Below are 22,580 nucleotides of genomic sequence, written 5' to 3'. Positions count from 1 at the left end.
CCCCTGTTTCCCATTTCCACAACTAATATTTATGTAACTTCTTTCTGCAGGAAATTGCCAAGAATATTAGGAGCGGTGCAAAGAAATTGAAGCACCTTGAAAATCAGTGTGCAGATGTGATTCAAAATACCTGCCCACTGGGAGCTGAGAGATTGAAGGATGAACTCTATGAGCTGAGAAAAGCCTTGGAGAAGTTGAAACTGCTGAGCAATGAGGAGGAACAGAGATTGCTCAAGATTCAGCAGTCAGAAAGTGCCTACAAGTCCCAAGCCAGACAATTAGAAGCAGATATCCAGGAATTTAGAAAAGGTCTACAGAAACTAGAAAATGATTTGGACCCTGGAGAAAGGGAAAAGACTGAAGATGAGTTTGTAGCTCAGTGGAGAAAATGCAATGTAAGTTGTTGCACTTCATATGCCTAAAAAAAAAAAAAAAGAAAGAAAGAAAAAGAAAAAAAGGAGTTAAGTGTAGTCACAGATTGAACACACATAGCCACATTTAGCAGATGCCTGGCCCATTGTTTAAAGGTGAAAAGGAAAGAGTAGTAGTCATGTATATGAAACAGAAATGTAAATAGCAACAACAAAGTCAACTATTTCTAACCTTATCTTGTTCTGCACAGTAAGGAGGTGGCTAGAGGATGATTTGGAGTTTGTCTTAGGTTCAGAGGAACCATATTCAGCAAGAGAACAGTACAGAGCAAACAACATAATTTTCTGCACTTATGGTGGAGCAGGAAAAACAATGTCTCAGTGTATGTACAAACATATATTCATCTACATACAATTGCGTTCATAGAAAGACACATACTTTGAGAGTATATCTACATTACAGCCTTCTTCTCCTACCATCAAAGACATATTTGTACTTACAAAAGAATTCCTAAGTTTGTAATAATCCAGTATTTACAGTAAAATCAATCTGCTGGAACGTTTTTCACACGTAAAGTAGGTCTTTACCACCCATTTCCTCCTGAGTGTTGTCTTTGCATTTATTATCGCTATTCAAATATTTTTCATTGCTGTTTGTATGTTTGGAACTCAGCAAGACTAGCTGGCAAAATTAGGTGCAAAAAAATCCACAAAATACAGACTGATTCAATTGTGTAACATCAGAATGGTTTTTGCTTGTTTTGTTACCTTACATCAGCACAGAATTAACATTCCGTACATAGGTGTTTCAGAAGATTTGTTCCTGCATACAAAAGTGGTTAAGACATGAATCTCATTATACACTGCAACCACTGAACTGAAACTGGGACTAGCTGTGATTCACTCAAACTGTAAACCCCACAGATCAGATGCAGAGGGTAGGCAGTGTGAGAAGAGCAGAGAGCACCTGCATGAAGAGAACAGTTCCTGAGAATATATTCTACCTTATCAAAATCCATATTTAGCCAGGAAAAAAGGCATCAGAAAGGGGACTTGGAGTTGGCAGTGTGAAAACCTTGAGATGGCCTTAGCACATCATTTCATGTGCCAGATGCAGGAGCAGAAGGGCAAAAGCTCTCTTGATCTTGATTTTCAGTACGAATACAGACCGTGAAAGCGGGGCCTCACGATCCTTCTGACTTTTTGGGTTTTAAGCAGGAGGTGTCAGAAAAGTTATGGTGTGACCTGTTTGTTCTTTTTATGATTAAGGCAACAAGAGCAGTTCTGGCTGCAGAAGAGTCGAAGGTTGAGAGGCTGAAGGCTCAGCTAAAGGAACTGCTGCGGTTTTCCCAGGATGTGCAGCCACACGCTGACAGCGTCATCTCTGCAATACGGGAATATCAAAGGTAGTGGGAAGTCTATAAGGGGGCTGGGGTGGGGTGGAAATATCTTAGACTCTGAATGGATTGACAGACACCTAAGAAGAAAGCAACAAGCCATTTAATTCTAGGTGGCAGGTAGAAAAAAAGTGTTTTTTCTTTTATGACATCCACCTTCGCAATTCAATAAACCTCTGATGTTAGCTGTTTGCTAGGAGTTGTAGGTTGCTGGCCATTTTCATGCAGTAATCATGCATCATTAATGTTGTGCATGGTTTTAAGAAAATTAGATTGTTGGCAGCTAATTTGATTTTCTTAGCCTTATATAATAATAATTTATGTACCCTTTTGCTATTCATGACAGCAGCTAGAAAATCAGGGCAGAAGCTGAAGTAGTAAATGGTTCGGAAGAATTATGCCCCTTCCTTTTTGAGTCTGCTGTGATGACTCATCAACCTTAGCAATTACTTGGCAGAGCTTATTCCTCTCTCCTGACTGCATGCATGCATGATTCCTGTTTTCAACTTGCCTTAGTTTGGAAACTCTGAGAGTTTAGCCTCTCCCTAGACTTCAGTGTTTCCGTTTCCAGGCTGTCTGGAATCAGGAAGTAAAGGAGCTGGCAGCAAATTTTGCAAATTAGAAGAAAGGATCATTTTTTAGAGGAAAAAGAAAGGTCAGTTCTTTTTATTATATCCAAGCTTACTTTTCTCTATCCAGTGCACAGTATGCTGCCGAAATGGGAGGGTTATGGGTCATTATGGAAAAGGATTTCAGTTTAAAAACTAGCGAGTAGACGGTGTTGTAAGAGAAGCAGAGAAAGCAGGAGAACTTGCCTCTGAGTAGAAAATGGCAGCTGCTCTTTTGCCAGCTTCTCCGCAGACTTTCTTCGCAAAGTCTGGCAGTGTCACACTGAGCCTAGCAGGAGCAGCAGAGCAAATGGCAAAGGACATGTGCCGTCAGTACTTGACATTTGTGGAGCTGCAAACTTGTCTTTGCTTAGCTATGTAATGTCCCCAGTGACTCAGGTAAGATTATTCTTGCTGCTTTTATAGAAAGACAGAACTAATCATGTTTACCTTGGAAGTCTGTGGCATTGCTCTTGCCTGCTTATCCTGTGAATTTTCAGGGGGCTGTTCCCATACGAATACACAATTCGGGCTACACTCTGCCATACCTAATAGGGTTCAGCAAACTGGGAAGTCAGGAAAGCTCAGAAAGACAGGAGACAGCTGCTTGGGGTGTGTCCCTAGTGGGCCTTGTTTCTCAGCTGTGTTTTGGATAAGCCTTTAGAAGAGATATGCCTGGATACTTAATGAATGTGTGCTGATCTATATTTATGTAGATATACACTCACATAGTTACGTGCATAAATATACATAAATGATTGTTTTTCAGAATCATACACACACATATATATAAAAACATATATAAATACAAGAAATTCAGCAAATATAATTTGGCAAAAAAATTTAAAGACCTAGATCTGAGGAGAAAAAATTTTTTTTTCCTTTTCTTTTATAGGTAACTTAGTGTGATCAAATATACTTTTTTTTTTCTTTATATAAAATACTACAGATAACCATGGTTAAATTCTGTACAACCTTGCCTTGTTTTTCCTAAAACTCAATGAGACTGCTCTGATAATACCATTTGTAAATCATGCTGGTGACAGCAGCCAAGAAAAATGACACAGGAGAGGAAATGGCTTCCTGCTAAAAACAGCGAAGCTCCTGATACATGGTTGCACAAGAGAAAAATGTGTCTTAGGGCACCTAAACAAACTTTTGTCAGACATCTCTGACAGACAGAACAGCTGTGAGAATGCAAGAGCAGTCTCTGACAGTAAAAGACTGAGGCTTTTGTGTTGGATGTGGTTTACACACGAGTATTATGTTAACTCATGGCCTGATGAATAGGATATTTGGAGTTGGTTTTCCTTGTAATTCTTTTCTCAGCTGCCACTTTATCCTTGCAGTGTTAAAGGAAAGACATCTAAAATGAGCACTGATACAGAAACTCAACTGAGCAGACTTTTCCAAAATCCCCTGCAAAGTTTTGAACAATGGAAGCTAACTGTCCAGATGCTCCTGGAGACTCCAGAGCCAGCGTTGGATCAGATTGAGGTAGCAAACCTGATCCTAAGCTCAGAAACTGATACTTGGTTTGCATTTGTCCAAGCAACACCAGTGACTGACTGCATACAGCTGCCAAAAGCAACAGCTAGAAGGCCCTTTCCCATATGATATGAAACTCCACTGCACAGAGTTCAACTCTAGCTGTAGCAGAACGTCTTATTTTGTGCCCTTCCTTTGGTTAACTGGAGTTGTCAACTGAATAGTCTGAATGAACTATATGTCTTTAACAGTGGTGATAATGCTGTTTATCTGTGGCTCAAATTCCCTTTGATGGAAATTCTGTGGATTCTGTTAATAAGACTATAGAAATATAGTTGTGGGGTGATTTCTGCATGTGTCCAGGAAGGCATTTGTTAGTTTGTCACCCCTTTAATCTCCAGATAAATGTGTCTGTGAACAGGGATGGAGTTTGTTCTTGGCATGAGCATTCAAGCTGTCCTTTCTGTTGGTTGTTTAGGCCTCTGCACAGACAACTCTTTCCATAGTACAGCTTTCCTCTATTTCTGTTCACAAAATGGATGCAGCCCTGATGCTTCTAACATTGTCAGGAAGACTTTTCCTTTAACTGGGCACTGTCCAGGTACCTTTCGTTACCCCTTGTCAGCCCAGCATGCTGTTCTTACCTGAGTTTGTCATACTGCTTTGGTCATGTGACTTGTGTGAGAATAATACAGTTATGTGGTTATTATTATTACTTGGTTATGATTTTACAGGAAGAATATTTTTTTTCCTTTAGGCTGCTCTAGCTGAAAGTTCACAGTTCAAAGAGAAGCTGATGACATTACAGCTGAAGAAAGATTTGCTGAACAATATCCTTGGAGAGGAAAAAGCAAAATCCTTCCTGGAGGAAGTAGCTGAAGCTTCAAAGGAGAGAGAAATTCTACACAAAAGTCTACTGCAAAGAAAAAGCAAACTCCAGGTGAGCTTCAAAGCCTGTATGCAGACTTAAACTGTAACAAAGATGACAGTTAATCTTTTTCTAAGCCAGTTTCATAGAATCAAATTTAGCATTAACCAGTTGTGCTCAATTTGTTTTCCTGGGCTGATCAAATACGCATATAAATTTATGGCCTGTTGTGTGGTTGGCTTAGTATTTGCTCTGAGTACTGGACAGACTAAAGATAAGGTCAAGGGAGTATATGCTGAATGCTTTTTTTCTTGTTTCCTTACCTAGAATTTGATACTGCAGCATAAGGATTTTGATGCTGCTTTTGCATCTTTGCAGAAGAAATTGTTTGCCATCAAATCCAAATTAGACTTGGAGAATGAACCGCAGCCTAACCTTTTGGGTAAAAAGACACAACTCCAGAGATTCCAGGTACATTGCAATAGTGGTTGACCATGATATTGCATTGCTTCAGCAAAGGGTTCAATATGCATTAGAGCCTGCTTAAGTCATGAAGTGAACCTAGATAGCTGGGAAAAAGGGAGAGAAGAGCAAAACAGGAAGAGAGAGGATATAACTCTTTCTTGTGGCTGTGATGAGTTGGTGTGATTCAGGTATGCTAAGCCATTTCACCATTGGTCCAAAAATGTCAGTATTTACCTGATTGTACTGTGTCTCCTCTAGCACCTTCTAGCAGCTTGTTTTCTTTGTTATCAACTAATGACATGTAAGAACATCAACATCCTGCCGTTGCTTTCAGAACCATTCACTTCTAGACATCGAGCCATTAATATTCTTAATGACAGTGGTTGTTCTTTTTTTTTTTAATAATGCCCTCACACTCAACTGGAAATGCCTTTAGTAAAAGTCTTACAAAGGGCCTTGCCATGTCTTGGATACTACCCATATGCATTCTGTTATTTCCACTGCAGATGATCCAAGATGACTTGGCAGATCTTGCAATTCAAATGGAAGAGGTAGAGAAGATTGTTCAGTCAAATGCAACACATAGACATGAAATGAACCAACTTCTGTCTGACATTCAGGCCCTGAAGAGATCACTGGAGGTAACATAAGAGTTCTTAGTTGCCTGATGAGTTACCAGTTATCACTATCTAAAAGTAATGTAAAATAATTATCTGAGCATATGAGATTATATGCTATGAACGACAGATATTTTCATTTCAGGTGAAGAAGGTACTGAATTAAGGGGTTGGACACCATGACCTCTAGAGGTCTTTCCAACCCCTACAGCCCTGTGATTCTGTGATTCTTATAACTTTGGTAGCTCTTCCAGGATTCTCTGGTTATTTGTAGTACGCTATCCCTTTGAGATGGGTGTCCCTCCACACAGATTGTTGGGTGGTTTTGTTTGTTTGTTTGTTTGTTTTTAGCTGTATGGATTATTTATGGAGTGGACCTGTTATTTCTGAGAAAAAGACTGCATAGTTACATGATTACACAGTACCTTAGACTTGTTCACAGATTCCTGGACTGTGCAATAGTACCAAACCAACAATCAAAAGAACAGTTCTTGTTCTTGTATAGCTTTGTGATTCTAGTTAACAGCAGAAAAGTGTTGCAATTTTATAAGTATTAGTTTTGACTTGAGACTTTCCGTAGCTTATAAATATAACTATAAAATGACCTTCCAAAACAGACTCACAGGAAGAGCTTATAAAATGACCTTAGTTTTGCAGGTCACCATGGGGTTACATGTAATAAAATGTTACTCTAATAGACTCTGTGGAATTCTTGTTTCAATCTCAATAATCTTATTCATCACTGAACTGGAATTCTGCAAAAAAATAAAATTGTCACACCGACTTCTGATACAGTGAGTATAGGATGTCTTTAACATTTACAGGGATGTGAAAAAATCATGCCCTTTTTTTTGTTTCAGCTGAAACAGAAGGTAGCTATTCTCATGCTTAATGCCCCCTCATGTGGTTAAATTCAGGCCTGCAAGAGTCTCTAGGTGTCTTCTATGCCATGGATGCTAAAAGATAAAGCTTTTTGTATCTCATTAGCAGCTGCATTTTTATTTTCTACCCATGAGATTTTGAGTCAGTAGTCACAGTGTAAGATTCAGTAATTAAAGTGCTTCTCTGTGTTTGGTTGCTGACATTTTTATCATTTGTAGATTATGATACAGCAGTCTGAAGAGCATGTTCAGAAGCACTGGGCATTTAATGACAAACTGTCTGACCTCCAGCAGTGGATCACTGCAACCACTGAGAAGATTGGCCGCTACCAGGGTGTTGATGTGAAGCAGAGCAATGAGAGCAGGGTGGCAGACCTTGAGGTGAGAATAACATCTTAATGCAATATGTTAATTATTCATTTTGCAGCATTTAGACCTTAAGAGAAAGGGTTTTATAGCAAGGGGCTCCAGACTGAGAAGAACAGTAAAGGTTTGTTCCTCCTGAGACAAATTTTGTTTGGTGCTGCCTTCCTGCTTTGCCCCATGCTGTGGTATATGGAACTAGGTAAAAAACAACAGTGAGAAAAGAGCTAAAAACTGTTGAAATGAGAAAGTGTTATCAAACCACAAGTTTTAAAATGATAAACTCTCTTTATTCATGCATACATACAAGCACATTGAACATTACCCTGTTTTAGCTAACCTTATGCTGTATTTGAAGTAAGCACTACCAGAGCTTCTGGCTTTTTCCTATGCAGTAGTATTTTGCAGGCTAGATTCACTCTGGTAGGTTATTTCAGCTGGCAGCTTTTGCTTTCATATGGGAAACCAAGGTATCTCTAAGGAATGCCACAGAAGAGATGCACCGACAGCTTAGGGCCTTTAAGATTTGCCATCTACTCTTTGATATATGTTGGCTCTTTGCAAGAATCCACAGCATATTTTTTTTCTCGCTAGGTATTTTCTAGCTAGTGCCAACAGAAGCAGCATAGCCTGGACTGAACATGGCCTTCAGTCTGACATAGCCTCTGCTTTACCCAGGATACCTAGAAGTAACTTTAAGGACTGTACGTTTCAGAGATGGCTAGCTGAGTTTCCAGATAAGGAGATCCAGCTGCACCTTGTGGAAGCTCATGGCCAGCTGGTCATGGAGAATTCTTCCCCAGAGGAGACTGCCCATGTTCAGGCAGAGCTGGATCAGCTGAAGGAGTCTTGGAGATCACTGAAAGAAATGGCAACTGGGTAAGTGTTCGTACATGTCTTTTTTCTATGCTCACTCTACCCAGTAATGGGAAAAAAAAGAAAAAACAAACATAAACAAACAACAACAAAAAAAAGCACTTCAATGAAAATATTAGAAATAGAAATATTAGGACTAGAGAACAGTGCTGCTTTGAAGAGCTCCTGCCTTTTTTTTTTTTAATTTATTTTAGTTAAAAAGATATTGGAATTAATAATAATAGTAGTAAGTGACAATAGTGCTATTTCACCAGCAGAGGTGTCCCACGTAGTCTTGATCAAAATGTGGGCATCTCACCACCAGGTGTCTCACCGTTCTGATGTCTGATTTTGTGTTTTACAGTCTTCTCAAAAGGTGGCAGTTAAACAGACCAATGGCTGATAAGAAGAAAATAGCATTTGAAGATAGCAGACACATGTCTGGACCAGTCTTCCATTGTTTAGATCTCAACCATAAGCAGGTGAGAGAGGAACTTTGATTCTGCCTTTATCATCAGCTTCACAAGAACAATTTTATTGGCTTCATTTGCTACTATGAGTTGTATGCTTGAAGATAAAGATCTCACAGTCAGGCCTTCAGAAGAAATATCTGACTTAACAGTAACGGCTTGTTATTTGTTGCTGTTGTCCTGTAATCTAGGAGAAGACAGCAGAAGGGCAAAGGACAAGCAACCACATTAAGCTCCTGCTTGACTTTGAAGAGTGGTTACAAGGAGAAAACACCAAACTCTCCAAAATTCTTGCTGTGAATTTGTCTTCCATAGAGGAAATCAAGACACGCCACAAAGAATTGGAGGTTAGTTTTCCAGAGGTGAAGAGAGAGACAAAGATTGCAATAAGCACAGATTCTTTCAGAATCAAAAAACAAAGGCAAAAAAAACTCTTATATTCTCTGTGTTAGGAGACTCCAGAGCTAAAGAGGAACTAGTAAGCTTAGGAAATTAAGACAAGTATTTCACTCCTAGAAAGATCTGCCAGAGCCAAAGTGGTAGAAGTGAAAAGAGAAGCATGTCCTGTAGGTGCTGGACTGGACAGTTTCAGCATACTGTATCAAATATATTTGTTAAGGTGATTAAAATATCTACTTGCTATTTAGAATTACTGCTTTGGTTTCATTTGAATGCCATAACAATGGATGCTGTAAGAAATGAAGCAAACAAAAATATCCAAAGCCACAGGGATTCTGCAGATGAGTGGACCATTTCAGGCCAAAAGAGCAACTAACCCTGAATATCCAGTAGTTTTATTTAATACAACTGTTCATTTAAGTGGTAGCTTTTAAAAAAATGAAACCCTCCTGAATTCCAAGTTGTTAGTGACCTTGCTTTGGCTGCAGGAGCTGCAGGCTCGTGTGCCTGATGGTCAGCGTCGCTTTGAAGACCTTCTTCGTTTTCATCCTGTCATTGGAAATTCTGAAGATCTGGAAGACCTGCGTTACCGCTGGATGCTTTACAAATCTAAACTGAAAGAATCCACGAGTTTGCCGGTAGGTGACAGCACTCAATTTGCAGTTGCTGATCTCTGCCACTGCTCTTTTAGGTTGCTTCAAATTGCTAGTCTCAATTCAGCGATACATTTATATGTGCTTAATTGAAACCTCCCTTAGTAAACAAGATGAAAAACAGAGCAAATGAAACTATATCTTTATGAATATAAGCACAAACTTCCTTGTATTAAAATAAAAGATATGAGCTATTTTTTCCCTTTATAAACAGTGTTCAGAATATTTCTCTGCAGGGTATTTTAAGGTGTGAACCAAATGAATAAAGAATTTGTCTAATGATATACTAAGGATGGCAGAATTCACCTGCATGTACGAAATATTCCAGGCCATGCTAAAGATATTTCTGTGTTCTTAGCATAAACTTATGTAATTATTACTAAAAAATTTTCAAGTACTTATGTTAACTGTTCAAGATACGTTAACTGTAGGACTAGACTTTTCAGTTATGCATTTGGCACTTTCTATATAGAATTAAGGAATCAGAAATTGAGCACCTAAAGTTTGAAGCCCTAGAAAATTTTCTGCTTTAGGAAGCCATCAAAACCAAAGCTTACTTAAAACACAAATTCCTCAAAGGGTTCAGAAGGTAAGCATACCCTCTGCTAATAAAGAGCATATTTTTAAGGTTTGTTTTCCACTGATTGTAATAATGTTTTATCAAAACCTTGTTAAGCATAAATATAGTCGATAGGTGTCAGTAAAATCAAGGCTATTGCTAAAATTCTTCATCTGATTCAAATAGCTGAGAGCCTGAAAACATTTTAAATTTCTGTCTGATGTGTGTTAAAAAGCTCATTAAAAATATATCACCTGCTAGTTCACTCTATCCAGATGACCATGAATTATAAGAAACATCCCTTATGAGGTGAATACTCATTTATAGGTGCCACGGGGATCTTAAATTCATGCTTTTTTCACCTTTTTTTTTTTTTCTTTCTTTAACAGATTACTGGATCTTCAGAAAAACCAGACAGATTTAGAAAGGTATGAAATTTTCCTGTCATTAAGCTAAAAAATATTTTATCCAACATTTCACAGATAATTATTCGGAATTCGAATTTTTTAAGATTCTTGAGATCATTCTATCATTAAGATCCTTTCTTTTCTCCTTTATTATTTTTAGAAGCTTTTGCTCTTGAGCTATATCCCTGAAAGATGAATATCCATATGCTATGCTATGTGAACTTAATTCATTTTTTCTAAGGAAACTAAGGAAGGGTTGAAGTCTCTGTCAAAAGAATTTAGAGACCAAATTCCTATTAAAATAACCTTGAAAAATGCCTTCTGATTTCTTTTGAAACTTCTGGAAAATTGCTTTGGATCATTCAGCCCATTCTCTTACTAATGCAGAAAAACAGAGAAAGTAGAGATTTACTTAATGTTATTAGACTAAATCCTTGCTATAAGAAGCAGAATTTCTCCTGTGAAGGAGTTTCTTCTGGAAGTGATGACATAAGAAACAGAAGCAGCAGCCTAAAAGATAAGGACAAGCTTAAAGAAAACAAAATACTGCCAGCTTCTTATTTAATCCAAGAAGCTTTAATGATGCCTTTTTCATAAAGTCAGGGCTTACTTTGTTTACAGGCAGTTAGCTTCTTGTATGGGAACTGCTGAGTCACGGCCTGAACCTCTGATTAATCACCTGAGGTGAGCCTTGAGTCAGCCAGAGGAGCACAGGTGAAGGCAATTCACCTGTGCTGCCGGAAGGGGTGGAGCCAGGCTGCACCCCTCCTGGACCTATTTAAGAGCTGGCTACCAGAGGGGAAGGATCTCTTCTGGAGATCCCCTCTTTTGGTGTCTTCTGGTGAGCTCAACCCAAGGGTAAGCTCTTCCACTTATTCTCTTTTGTGATCCTTGTTTGCTTTTGCCTTACTCTTTTGATTATATTGCAATTATAACATCTTGGTTATACACTTGGGGTGATTAATCAGAGGTTCAGGCCGTGACTCAGCAGTTCCCATACAGCTTCTACTTTCACTATTATTTCCCTTTCCTCCCATTTTCACAAGGAAAGAAGACTCTATTTGCTCAACAGAACATAAATTGGATAAACAGCATTTTGCATGAACATGATAACATGATCACATAAGTCATCTTAAGATAAACCAAGCCCTTGATTTCTTTAGTTGCAAAAAATATCTCTTTAGAATGAGACCAATATTTGAAGGGTAAAATACAGTGACCATACTTCTAGTATGGTCAGAAGTTAAGACTTCCCCTTTCAGATGAGATATTTCTCTGGTGCTCAAATGGTGTAGCATCTCCCATATTTTTCCCCAGTGAAGTACTGATCTATCCATGGTAGATCACACACCTCCTGCATAGTTTTGGCCACATTTGGCTCAAAGAGTTTCCATTCTTGCCTTTCTGACTCAGCATGAATTTTTCAGTGTTGGTAAGATGAAAAGAGTAGTAGAATTTATCTGGTTGGAAAAAATCCAACATTTTAATACTTGGTGCAGTGGCAGCCAAAAGTATAGCAGAGCTGCTTTCTGCTAGAGGAGGCAGTTCAGAAGACTGACTGGAATTCAGTTGGATAGAGTTTTTTTCTGTAGAGTGGGGGAAAAAAAAATTAAATGTGTGTGTGTGTGTGTGTATATATATACATATATATATATATATACACACAATCTTGAAGCATCACCTTGAGACATCTTCACTGAGCAATTAGATATCAATTTTTAATTCATCTATTTCTCATGACTCAGGATACGTGGCATTTATTCCTCAACTTCTCCAAAAGAGACTGAAGTCTTCTGTTAATCTTCAAGGAAACTGCAATAATGCAGAGACGGGCAGCAAACATTTGTCAATTGGGCCCATAGCAAAAGGACAAAAAAAGCATTCTCTGTGTTTTTGATAGCTACTGAACACAAGCAAAGAGAACAATTTGGTGTGGGAAGAACTGAAATACATCATATGAAGAAAGGAAATGGTTTCCTTTCCACCAACAAGTTATTTGTAGTTTCCTCGCAAGCCAGTACAAATGTCCAAACCTAACCTTGCTCACTGAAGTGAGATTCTGCCTACATCAGAATTTTCAGTCTCTGTATACCATGTCTATAGTCGGAATTCAAGTAACATAAGTGAGGTGTCTTTTTTTTCATTCATGCTGAGGCTTTTATCAGGATGTGAGCATAATTTGATTGAGCACCACTTGAAATGGAAAACAATGTTGACCCAGTTTGGGTGCACTGCTGTTCAGGCTGAGAGGAAAAGCAAACCAACTATAGAATTAGAATCTGTGAAGTTTATTTTAAATTCAGATTCAACAATGTGTGCCTAGAAATGAAAGAAAGATTAGACAAAATATTTTTGTATGTTTTGAATATCATTTCAAAACCATGGTGAAAAATACCACTCAGAATGGCTGATCCTGGGAGTTTATTCCTGCAGAAACTATCCATGGTTGGGGCAACGTCGCTGTGCTTGCTACATCCAGTGGTTTGCATGCAGTGGGAGGTTTGTGGATCCCTGCTTAGGGATCAGGTTACCTGTAACTTCTCAGCTCCCCCGTGTTTCTGGGTTGCACAGAATCTGCAGAGGTGGTAAATTTTTAGGCATTTTGGTCCGATCTCTGCTTCTGCAACATGAGATCCCTAGTGGCTCTGCTTTCTCTCATGTTTGAGTCATAAATATATTGCAGATCAACCTGGCAAATGGGAGAACACAGCTGCAGGCAGTCTCAATCTATTGCATTCTGTTATTATTCCATTACTTGTCTGCATTTCGCAGTGTTGGCCAGAATAGAACCTACTCCACATTTATTAATATGCTTTATTCTGATTAGTCCTTCACTGAGAACATGCCTTAAGCCATTGGTGCTGTTAGGAACATTATGGGGCTAATGATTCTGAAGTGAGCAGCTTCTTGTTGATTAACAGAAAACAGTTGCAGGAAATTGCACTGGCTACAGTGAATTTTTAGCAGGTGCCAGTGACGGGGCAATGTTGATGGATATTTCTGCAGGGCACCTAGCACATGCAAGGATGCACTTGAGCAAAAGCTCAGTAATAAATATGATAAAAGTTACATTCAAAAACTGGTTCCCAGCTAACTATAATACTCCATGAGCATTCTTAGCATAAATAGGAAGTCGGAAGGTCATTATTTATAGTCTGAGTAGCACTGTTTGGTTTATTTTCTCAAGTGCTCAGAGCAATTACACTTCCTTGCTATACAAATGATTCTGGCTTTATCGTTTGTACAAACAAAATAATTAGCATTCATTACATCAGTGGTCAGCTAATTGCTTCTTTTGAGATTCTGCAAAGAATAATCTCCTGTAACATGGAGACAGAAGGAGCGTGTAACTTAATCTTATTTAGAAACATAATTGATCTGGAGTCAATCACATTACAGCAGCCATTCAGGAAGCTCTGTAGAGCAGGAGTTGCCACAGCTTGCCAGGAAGAAAGCAGTTCTGCTTTGTCCAAGCACAGAGGGGACAAGAATTCTTCAAGTCAGAAAACTGTATTACAGAATGCACAACATATCTGTGTTAGAGGTGCATTTATGCTGAAATGTGTGGCCCATTTATTTTCCTGAAATCCTGCTGGTGTATCACACAGGGACTCTTCATGTGTCTCTTACCTGGTTCTGCCACTTCTGTGTTTTGCTGGTGCTCTCCCTCTAAAGCAGTGCTGTTGCAAGATGGAGAAGATATCTTGCTTGTCAGGACACATCGTCCTTACGTGCTGTTAACATCTCATATACTGACTAAAGGCATCTGGTTTACTAGCTTCCAGTGGCTCTTCTGAGTGAAGTGGTAGAGCATTGAGTTTAAATACAAAGTGTGCTTGGATATGTTATATTTCTTACAAGTGTATTTAAAACTAGTGACGTCTGTGTTTTCATTTGTTCATATTTCCCTTCATTATTTCTTTGACACAAATCATTTATTTAACTTCTTCTACTGAACCACCATTTTCATACATCTTTATATGTCAAAATTAAAACTCTTTGACTGTATATAAGTATTGCGTAGACACATTTCGTTGCCAATAAATTTATCATATAGGTAAGTAATCACTAAGAATCAGTGTTATTTAGCAAAATGGGAGTAACTTGCCATAAAAAAAATTTGGCTGACACGCCTGAAGGCTGTGTTGCCATTCAGCAAGACCTGGACAGGCTGGAGAGCTGGGCAAAAAAAAAAACGGATGAGGTTTAACAAAAGCAAGTGTAGAGTCTTGCATCTGGGAAGGAATAATTCCATGCACCAGTACAGGTTGGGGGATGAGCTGCTGGAGGGGAGCTCTGCGGAAAGGGTGTCCTGGTGGACAACAGGTTGGCCATGAGCCAGCAGTGTGCCCTTGTGGCCAAGAGGGCCAATGGCATCCTGGGATGCATTAAAAAGAGCGTGGCCAGCAGGTTGAGGGAGGTGATCCTCCCCCTCTACTCTGCCCTGGTAAGACCTCATCTGGAGTACTGCGTCCAGTTCTGGGCTCCCCAGTACAAAAAAGACAGGGATCTCTTGGAAAGAGTCCAGCAGAGGGCCACGAAGATGGTGAAGGGCCTGGAGCATCTCTCCTATGAGGAAAGGCTGAGTGAACTGGGTCTGTTCAGCCTTGAGAAAAGGAGACTGAGAGGGGACCTGATCCAGGTCTATAAATATCTAAGGTGTGGGGGGCAGAATGGCGAGGATGGACTCTTTTCAGTGGTGAGTGGAGACAGGACAAGGGGAAACAGCCGGAAACTGCAGCATAGGAAGTTCCGCACAAATGTGTGCAGGAACTTCTTTACAGTGAGGTGATGGAGCACTGGAACAGGCTGCCCAGGGAGGTGGTGGAGTCTCCTTCTCTGGAGATGTTCAAGACCTGCCTGGATGCCTACCTGTGCAACCTGGTGTAGGGAACCTGCTTTGGCAGGGGGGTTGGACTCAATGATCTCTGGAGGTCCCTTCCAACCCCTACAATTCTGTGATTCTGTGAAAAACTTTACATTGAGTACCTGAAGTGTCTTGTTAGCTGATTTTAAAAAGTTACCTTAGCTGAGATTTTTAATAGCAAACTAAAAGTCTTTATTTAAATATCCTTTAAATATCATTGTTCTACAGTATATTTTTATCAGGGATTGAAATCAAAGAACTGCTATCCTTTGATACTGACTGGATTTCCAGATTACATATTTGAATAGTACTGATTTAAAAACTTCTTACTCTGTTCTGAAACTTTTCCAAATACTTCATTTATGATGTTTAAGGGGGAAAACGTAACTCACTCCATTGCTGTTGTGTGTGAAGAAATCCTTCAAAATTACCCTTCTGGCAGTTTGCCCTTCCTTATTCTTGTAACATCGAACTAAGAACGTTTTAGTGACCCATCCTACATTCTGCTTTACCAGTGTTCCACAGTGCTTTCTAACTTTTATCCCACATCAAGCACTTTATGGATAAAGAGAAATCAGTTTCCACTTCAATTCTGGATAAAGAGAAATCAGTTTCCACTTCAATTCATGTGCAGAAGGTGGGAAAAAATGGGACTTTTTGTGTTTGCCTGGAAAATTACAGAAATGAGTGCTGCTTTAAAGGATCAGGCTGTAGCTCTTGTCCTGTGGCACGCTTATCCTGAAAGCATGTCCTGTTGTTCATGCACGCAGAAGCTAACCTTTATAAATCCGTTTGTGTCACAGTAGCATATGGCACAGTACTTAGTTTTAAGAGACTTTGCAGCAGAATATCTGAAATATCCGCCATATGTGGCTGCTGTAACCTCAGATGCAAACTGCTGGCTTTTCCATGTTTTCCATTTCTTTTAAATCAACCCTTCATCAAAGATTCTAGTTCATCATCTGGCTCTGTTGAGGTACTCCAGGATCTCCCTAAGGGAGAAAACAAAGCTTGCAATTTGCCTGTACACTTACTTATTTATGTATATACATTTATTCTTTTTAAAATTTAAAAGAACATTAAGGTTACAAAGTCAAGCAATCTGAAGATAGAAAATGTCAGAGCTAAAATTGCTTGTGAGACCTCAGTTAACCTCCTTTCAGCACATAGATTCTTGTAGCCCTCTATGAGATACAGAAAGATAAGTGCAGGACTTAGCCATGTTCACTTATTCCTCACTGCTGGTTACCTAACCTGTGCAGTGTTTGCATTTAGGCAAGTATGGTTCTGAACCGAGTGGCTCATTTTCCTTTTGCAGAGGCCAGAAAACCTCTGGTCAATGGTATCCAATTCTTAGTTTCTGCTGTGGTGTATGGGAATGAGCCACTGCTTTGTCCCAGAGCATGCTGCTTGCTCAGCTCTGTGGCGTCAGTGGCAACCAGCTCCTCAAATAGGACATCAGCAAGTAAAAAATTCCTTCACTCTTGAAAATGCCAACTGTGATTTGCAGTATGTTGTGCATCTGAGAGGGATGCTCGTGATTCCTTCCTGGGAACAACTGAGGAGTTCCAACTAGTCTCGCATAGGGATAGAAGTCCAACTCTCCTCGTTTTGTGAGAGCAACCTCTGCTCCTGCAAGGAGCTGGTCTTAGCCAATTGTCAGTACTGGCCTCTATAAGCAGCAGCTGAATTAGTTTCTAGTGGCATTTCAAGTGGCAGAAACCTAGGGCATCTCAGAGGCAAAATATTACTGATAAAGGCAACTGTCTGACCATAAAAAAAGGTTATGGTACATGACAGTGGCATACTTCCATTTAAAGAATGATAAACTACTGTTACTGCCTTCTTGGCAGCTCTGTTTGTTCTCAGAGGAATAATGAAGTAGTAAAATTCACACCCATGTAGGTGATCCCTTCCAAGGTCCCTTCCAAATGTTTTTCCTTTCTCTTGCTGTAGTTTAAGCCCATTGTTATGATTTGCCCACTGAGGAGATACAAGCCAGGATTCATCCTGTCTAAGCATTTAACTCAAGAGTTTTCATGAATAGTGCAGAGTACAGTTAGGGATAGACTTTCCACGAGAACTGGGGATTAGGTTCAAGGCTAACACAAGGAGTTTTCTTCTTCATGTCACCGTTACTTGACCTGTAGAACTCCTTGTTAAATGATAGTGAGAGCTTACGCATAGACTGAGGTTTGCATAGATTCAAGGGGAAACTGGATAAGTACAAAGAGGAAAGATTTATTGAGTGTTAACTAGATAGACAAGCTGCATCAGATTGAGGACATACTCAGAGCTGAAAGCAACTGCAGGCTGAGAATATTAAGGAGTAGCTCCCCTTATGCATGGGAAGAACAGGAGTTTTAAGACAGCAGTGTTCTTCCTGGGATAGTCTGTCAGTGAAATGCTCTAAGATAAAATGAATTAATCCAGATGTGATCTTTTTTCTCTACTGAATTATTGATTCAGTGGTACAGGTGTGACTTCTATCAGACATGTTGGTGACATACAAAAACATCAAAAAAAACATTAATGAGAATGATATTAGATGCTATACTCCTCTGCTTCCTCATATAGTTAGATTAACAATTTTTCACACATCCAGAAATGTGGTCAGCAGCAAACCAGGGGGTGCAGTGATTTTTAGAAAGCACTTCAACAAAATATACAGGAATATTAGGTAGTGAGTTCTAAAGTGCTTTTCCGCTGTTCCCTGTCCAAGTGATTTTCACAGTGCATTGGGTAAGGAGTTATTAACTGCAAACAGATTTAAGTAACCAAGGACTTCTAGGTCTAAACCAATGCTTGTCATTCAAACTTCCCAACATGAATCAAGTGCAAATATGAATGTTCACAGCCAATACAATTCATTTGGTAACAAGCCTGCATTTAGCATTACACAAAACACAGCTGTCTACCTCTTGACAATCCGTGCTTCTCCTGATACTTTGAGGGACAAAGGGTAGGGAACAGGCATTTATCCTTGATGGTGAACTTTAAATGTATATTTTCATTTTAAATATCAACCTATTCCTTTTCTGTGTGTGTTTCAAAAATGTCTCTGACACTTTGGCTCAATACCCAAGTATTCCAACTGTTATTCTAAGATGGTGGAAATTAAAGTTCTGTTGACTTTGGTGGAGCATTGCCAGTTTTTCTCAGAGAGGGATCTGGTTTCAGAGTATTTTGTGAAGCCTGGATCTGACACACACTGCAGACACTGTGGGTGATGGGTAGTAGCTGTACTGGTGCCAGTAGCTGCAGTGATTGGAAAAAAGGAATTCCACCATATAGTGAGGTTTGTGGTTCCCACCTTTGATCTCACATGGAAATGGAATGTACAAACTGTCTTTTGCAAGGGTGGAACCACATCAGACTGTCCTTTTCTAACCCAGAATGATGTGCTAAATTGTTGGGAGTGTGGTCCTGAATCCCAGTACACTTGTACAGCCTTGATCACCCCTAGCCCAGCGCAGCAGAGGTTTTAACCTTGGCCTCAGGAATTCCCTTACAGTCAGTCTGTATTCACAGGTGACTGCAGCCTGTGAAAGTATCTCTCTTGCAGTACAGAAAAAATATCTTGATGTATCCTTAGTAAAACTGACGTGCTTCTTTGTTCATACTTGTCCCAAGACTTCCACGCTTTTTCAGCTGTGTAACTCACCTATTTTCTACTCTTAAATTGTTGCACCTCTAGCAGTGCTAGCACATGCACACACAAAATCCTGTCACAAATTGTTCCAGACAGCTCAAAACAACAAAATTAATGTAGGATTTATGTACGCAAGACTACCAGCACTACATCTAAGTAATGAATTCATTTGTAAGGGTATCAGTTGAACTCCATGAATAAGTATTTCTCTATACAGACTCTATTTAGTTGTATCTCTGCATAATCCTGCTGCAAACACTGTAGTTATTGGTAAATCTCCCATGGATTTCAGTGTGTGCAGGTTGGGGCCCTCATATAATGAGGACTTATCATTGCAAATTTGCTGAAAGCACCAAACTCTCACAGCTCTTGTGTGCCTCATCTTCCATCCTGCAGAGATATCATAATGCTGTGGTTGTGAGAGGAGAGTCATTTCCATGGCAACAAATGGATTCAAAAATGTAAGATTCTGACCTTGCTGTGTGGTCAAACAAAACAGAAAAGCTAGGCAGCAAAGACAGAAGTTCATCAAACACAAATGCCTATAACCCTAGCAAGACAGCAGGAGAGAAGCAGCAGATAAAAACAAAATATTTATCCTTCTCTGAAATTCTACCCCCCTGCAAAATTTCGTCAACAGATTATTCTAATGCTAGGAACTTCTGCGGTTAGCTTCAGCATCTTACCCTACAGAAAGCTCCAAGAAGCGAAAACAGTAGCTTGTTGATAAGGCCATTTCTAATTAATTCTTTCTGGTCAATTAGCTTTAAAAGGTAGTACCCTTTTACAGCTCCTTCCCGTGGATCTAAAAACAATGCACTTGATGAACAGCGTTTGAATTTCATCTTATTTCTTAGAGTTGCATTAATAGTCTTTGCTTTAGAGTCAGTGATCTGCTCTGAATGAAATGTTGAATCACTACTGATTTGGGGTAGGAACAATGTGTGTTTGACGTTGGCAGTGGGGTCATAATAGGAAATCAAAGACAAACTGAGTGACCAAAGGGCACCTGCTTCCTGGGTTGTAACAGGAGCAGGGATGAGGCACAACTGAAAAAGCCCACTATTTCCTACCAGCTCATAGGCAGGAGGATGGGTGTTGCAGCTGATTTAGGTAGCTTTCAAATTAAACACTGAAAGATGAATAGCTATAAATCATGTTTTAGGTGGTGCTACAAAGTCTGGCAGTCCTTGCCACAGCCGAGTGTCAAAGACAGATGGACTTCTAATTCCCATCTGGAATTTGTAAGGAACATCTTGTGACTCTTAGCCATAATGAACTGTTGAGCAGTTAATTGCATGTCAGGATCCTTGCCTTTAATAATATCAGCATTAAATCCTATCACATCTCAGTGGTAGAAGGAGCATGGTTTGAATTGTTCCAGTGCAGAGGTAACTCCATCTCTCTTCCATCACTAGAACTAGTGATTAATAAATCACTAGTTAATAAATAAACCTACCCATGTCTTCTGGAACCTAATAAAGGCCTTTTGCCTCATAGATGGCGTACTATAATAAATATACATGATATTGCTGCATATCATGGATGTAATGGAGAATTAAAAAACAAATAATGGTCAGTGAAAATGGAAGCTGTCAGCTGCCCATTAAACCATATATCCAGCCAGGAGTCCTCATTTTATTGTAGTACTGACATTCCCTGTGGATTGAACACAACCCAAGCTCATCTGAGTTAACTTCCTTCTGTGAAAAACATGGATCTCACTTCAGTGGATATTCTGAGTGGATATTCATGATGTAGGTTGATATCTACCACTGGAGCAGCATGAAACATTAATTCTACTTTCTGACTATAAATCCATATTTGATGAAATTAAAAGTGAATTACTGAGCCCTGTTTTTCTGGAGGCCCTTACAGGTTGCTGATATTTAATGAAGCTTGCACAGTTCAGTCCGTTGGCAGGAAATATGCAAGAATGCTGCCGGTGAAAATCTCACTTCTTAATTAATTTTTCCTGATTTTTTTTTAGCTCTAAATATGTTCTCTCATGGTTGTGTTCATCCAGATTGAATTCATGAGGTTAAGAGAGCCACTCTGAGTTTGCATCAGGAGAAATAACGTGACTTCTGTGTGCCTCTTTGGTGGCTACTCAGCAATAAATGTGACCTTAATGTCCTTCCCAGGGTCAGTGTATTGTTGTCTCTCATTCTTTCACATCCGATGAAAGTGTAAGAGGAACTGAGGCAGACAGCAATACAGGGCCCTTTCTCTTGCCTCCAGCCTCTTACACCCCCAAGTCAAGATTCAAGGAGCACATGGCAGCTGGAGAGAGGGTAACCAGCTGTACATGCTGCAAATGAGGCTCCATCTGCTGTCAGAGAGCAGAAGGCTGGGTCCCCTCTTCTAGGCACCAGCACCTGTATTCTACTGACATGAGATATTGATGCTGAGCTGCTGTGCCTTATGCTGACAGTGAGCAGACGAAATGACAGCTTTGGTGTGAGCATTTGTAACTTCCACTTTCTGATTTGGAAAAGGACTTGGAGGCAATCATTTTCTCCTCTTAAAAAGTCAGCAGTGTTTTCATGCTAGAACAAAATTTTCAGCAGTGAACTCTTTAAAATAGTGACATAGTCACTAAAAGGTTGAAGCACCAGTGTCAGTCAGCTGGACGCTAAAATCTGTTTTGCTGTGGGCAGTGTAGGTTGTTCTGCCCCTCTGCCTTGCAGTTTGATGTACTTGACATGTACCTCCTCAGTTCTTTATTTTTCTGAGTAGCTCTTTGATTTGTGTCTTTCAGAGGCGCTCTGGAGGCATGTGCTCCTTCTTGCATCGAGTATGCTGGGCATCGCTACCGTTGCAACTGCTCCTCTTGTTCCTCCTGCTCCTGGCCTTCCTCCTGCCCCTGGCAGAGAAGACGCACAGCTGCACACTGGCCAACAACTTTGCCCGGTCCTTCAACCTGATGCTGAGATACGAGGGCCCACCTCCAACCTAACTGCTTGTCACGGCAAGAGGTGACTCACAAAAGTACAGACTCATTTTTTTAATAATTGCAAGTATTGTAGATTTAGAGCTGTTTTATCAACGGGATATATCACAAAAATGCATCATAAAAATAGTCCACATTGCTCAAGCATATGAGCAAAATTAATATTTTTACAGTGTTTTGTTATTATGTTTATAATGTGTATATAGAGATTGTGTATGAGTGTATATATATATGTATATATATATACATATAAATATATATATAAATGCACACCTGTGGCCACACAAACATTCACCATCCACTCATCCACTGTTTGAGGGCAATCTTGCAACGTTTCTCTTTTTACTGTGTTTCAATAAGGACCACTGAATGATGGTTTTGCTGTTGTTATTTTGGGTGTTACTTAAAACCAGCTTTTTGTTATTTACAAAAAAGTCAGCATGTACACAAAGATCTGGGCATGCACCAGAATGCAAATAGGAGAATGAACGATTTACTGAGGCTGACATTTAGCCGAGGAAAAATGGGACAATTCTATTTAAAATCTTGATCTGTTTTTTCAGTATTCAGATGCAGGTATTGCAGAAGGTAATGGAAATTTTTCCACTGAGTTCAATAGGAATGGGGGTGGGCCTTCTCTTGTTCTCGTTTTTTACCAATTACTGTGTTCTCCAACCCACCTGAATCAGGAGAGGTAGAATACAGTG

General features: G+C 39.6%; 1 protein-coding gene across 6 annotated transcripts in view; it reads left to right on the top strand.

The window, feature by feature from the left end:
* SYNE3 (spectrin repeat containing nuclear envelope family member 3) overlaps positions 1-22,580 on the top strand; it is a 60,533-nt gene that overhangs the window by 28,174 nt on the left and 9,779 nt on the right. For 3 of the 6 annotated variants that reach the window (XM_042873670.1, XM_042871314.1, XM_042872829.1), the window contains exons 6-18: positions 51-395; positions 1,641-1,777; positions 3,726-3,873; positions 4,622-4,804; positions 5,060-5,203; positions 5,704-5,838; positions 6,915-7,076; positions 7,774-7,937; positions 8,278-8,395; positions 8,575-8,730; positions 9,271-9,420; positions 10,384-10,422; positions 21,682-21,898. In XM_042873670.1, the coding sequence (XP_042729604.1) occupies positions 51-395; positions 1,641-1,777; positions 3,726-3,873; positions 4,622-4,804; positions 5,060-5,203; positions 5,704-5,838; positions 6,915-7,076; positions 7,774-7,937; positions 8,278-8,395; positions 8,575-8,730; positions 9,271-9,420; positions 10,384-10,422; positions 21,682-21,879 (2,079 nt within the window). In that variant the 3' untranslated portion in view covers positions 21,880-21,898. The other 3 variants (XM_042874425.1, XM_042872068.1, XM_042875223.1) reach the window with 2 other exon arrangements.

Source organism: Lagopus leucura, unplaced genomic scaffold (genome assembly GCF_019238085.1).
Source record: "Lagopus leucura isolate 7727_CA_CO unplaced genomic scaffold, USGS_WTPT01 Super-Scaffold_1, whole genome shotgun sequence".
NCBI classification, from domain to species: Eukaryota; Metazoa; Chordata; class Aves; order Galliformes; family Phasianidae; genus Lagopus; species Lagopus leucura.
The sequence above is the reverse complement of the archived record's forward strand: the minus strand, read 5'-3'. Positions and strand labels throughout refer to the sequence as shown.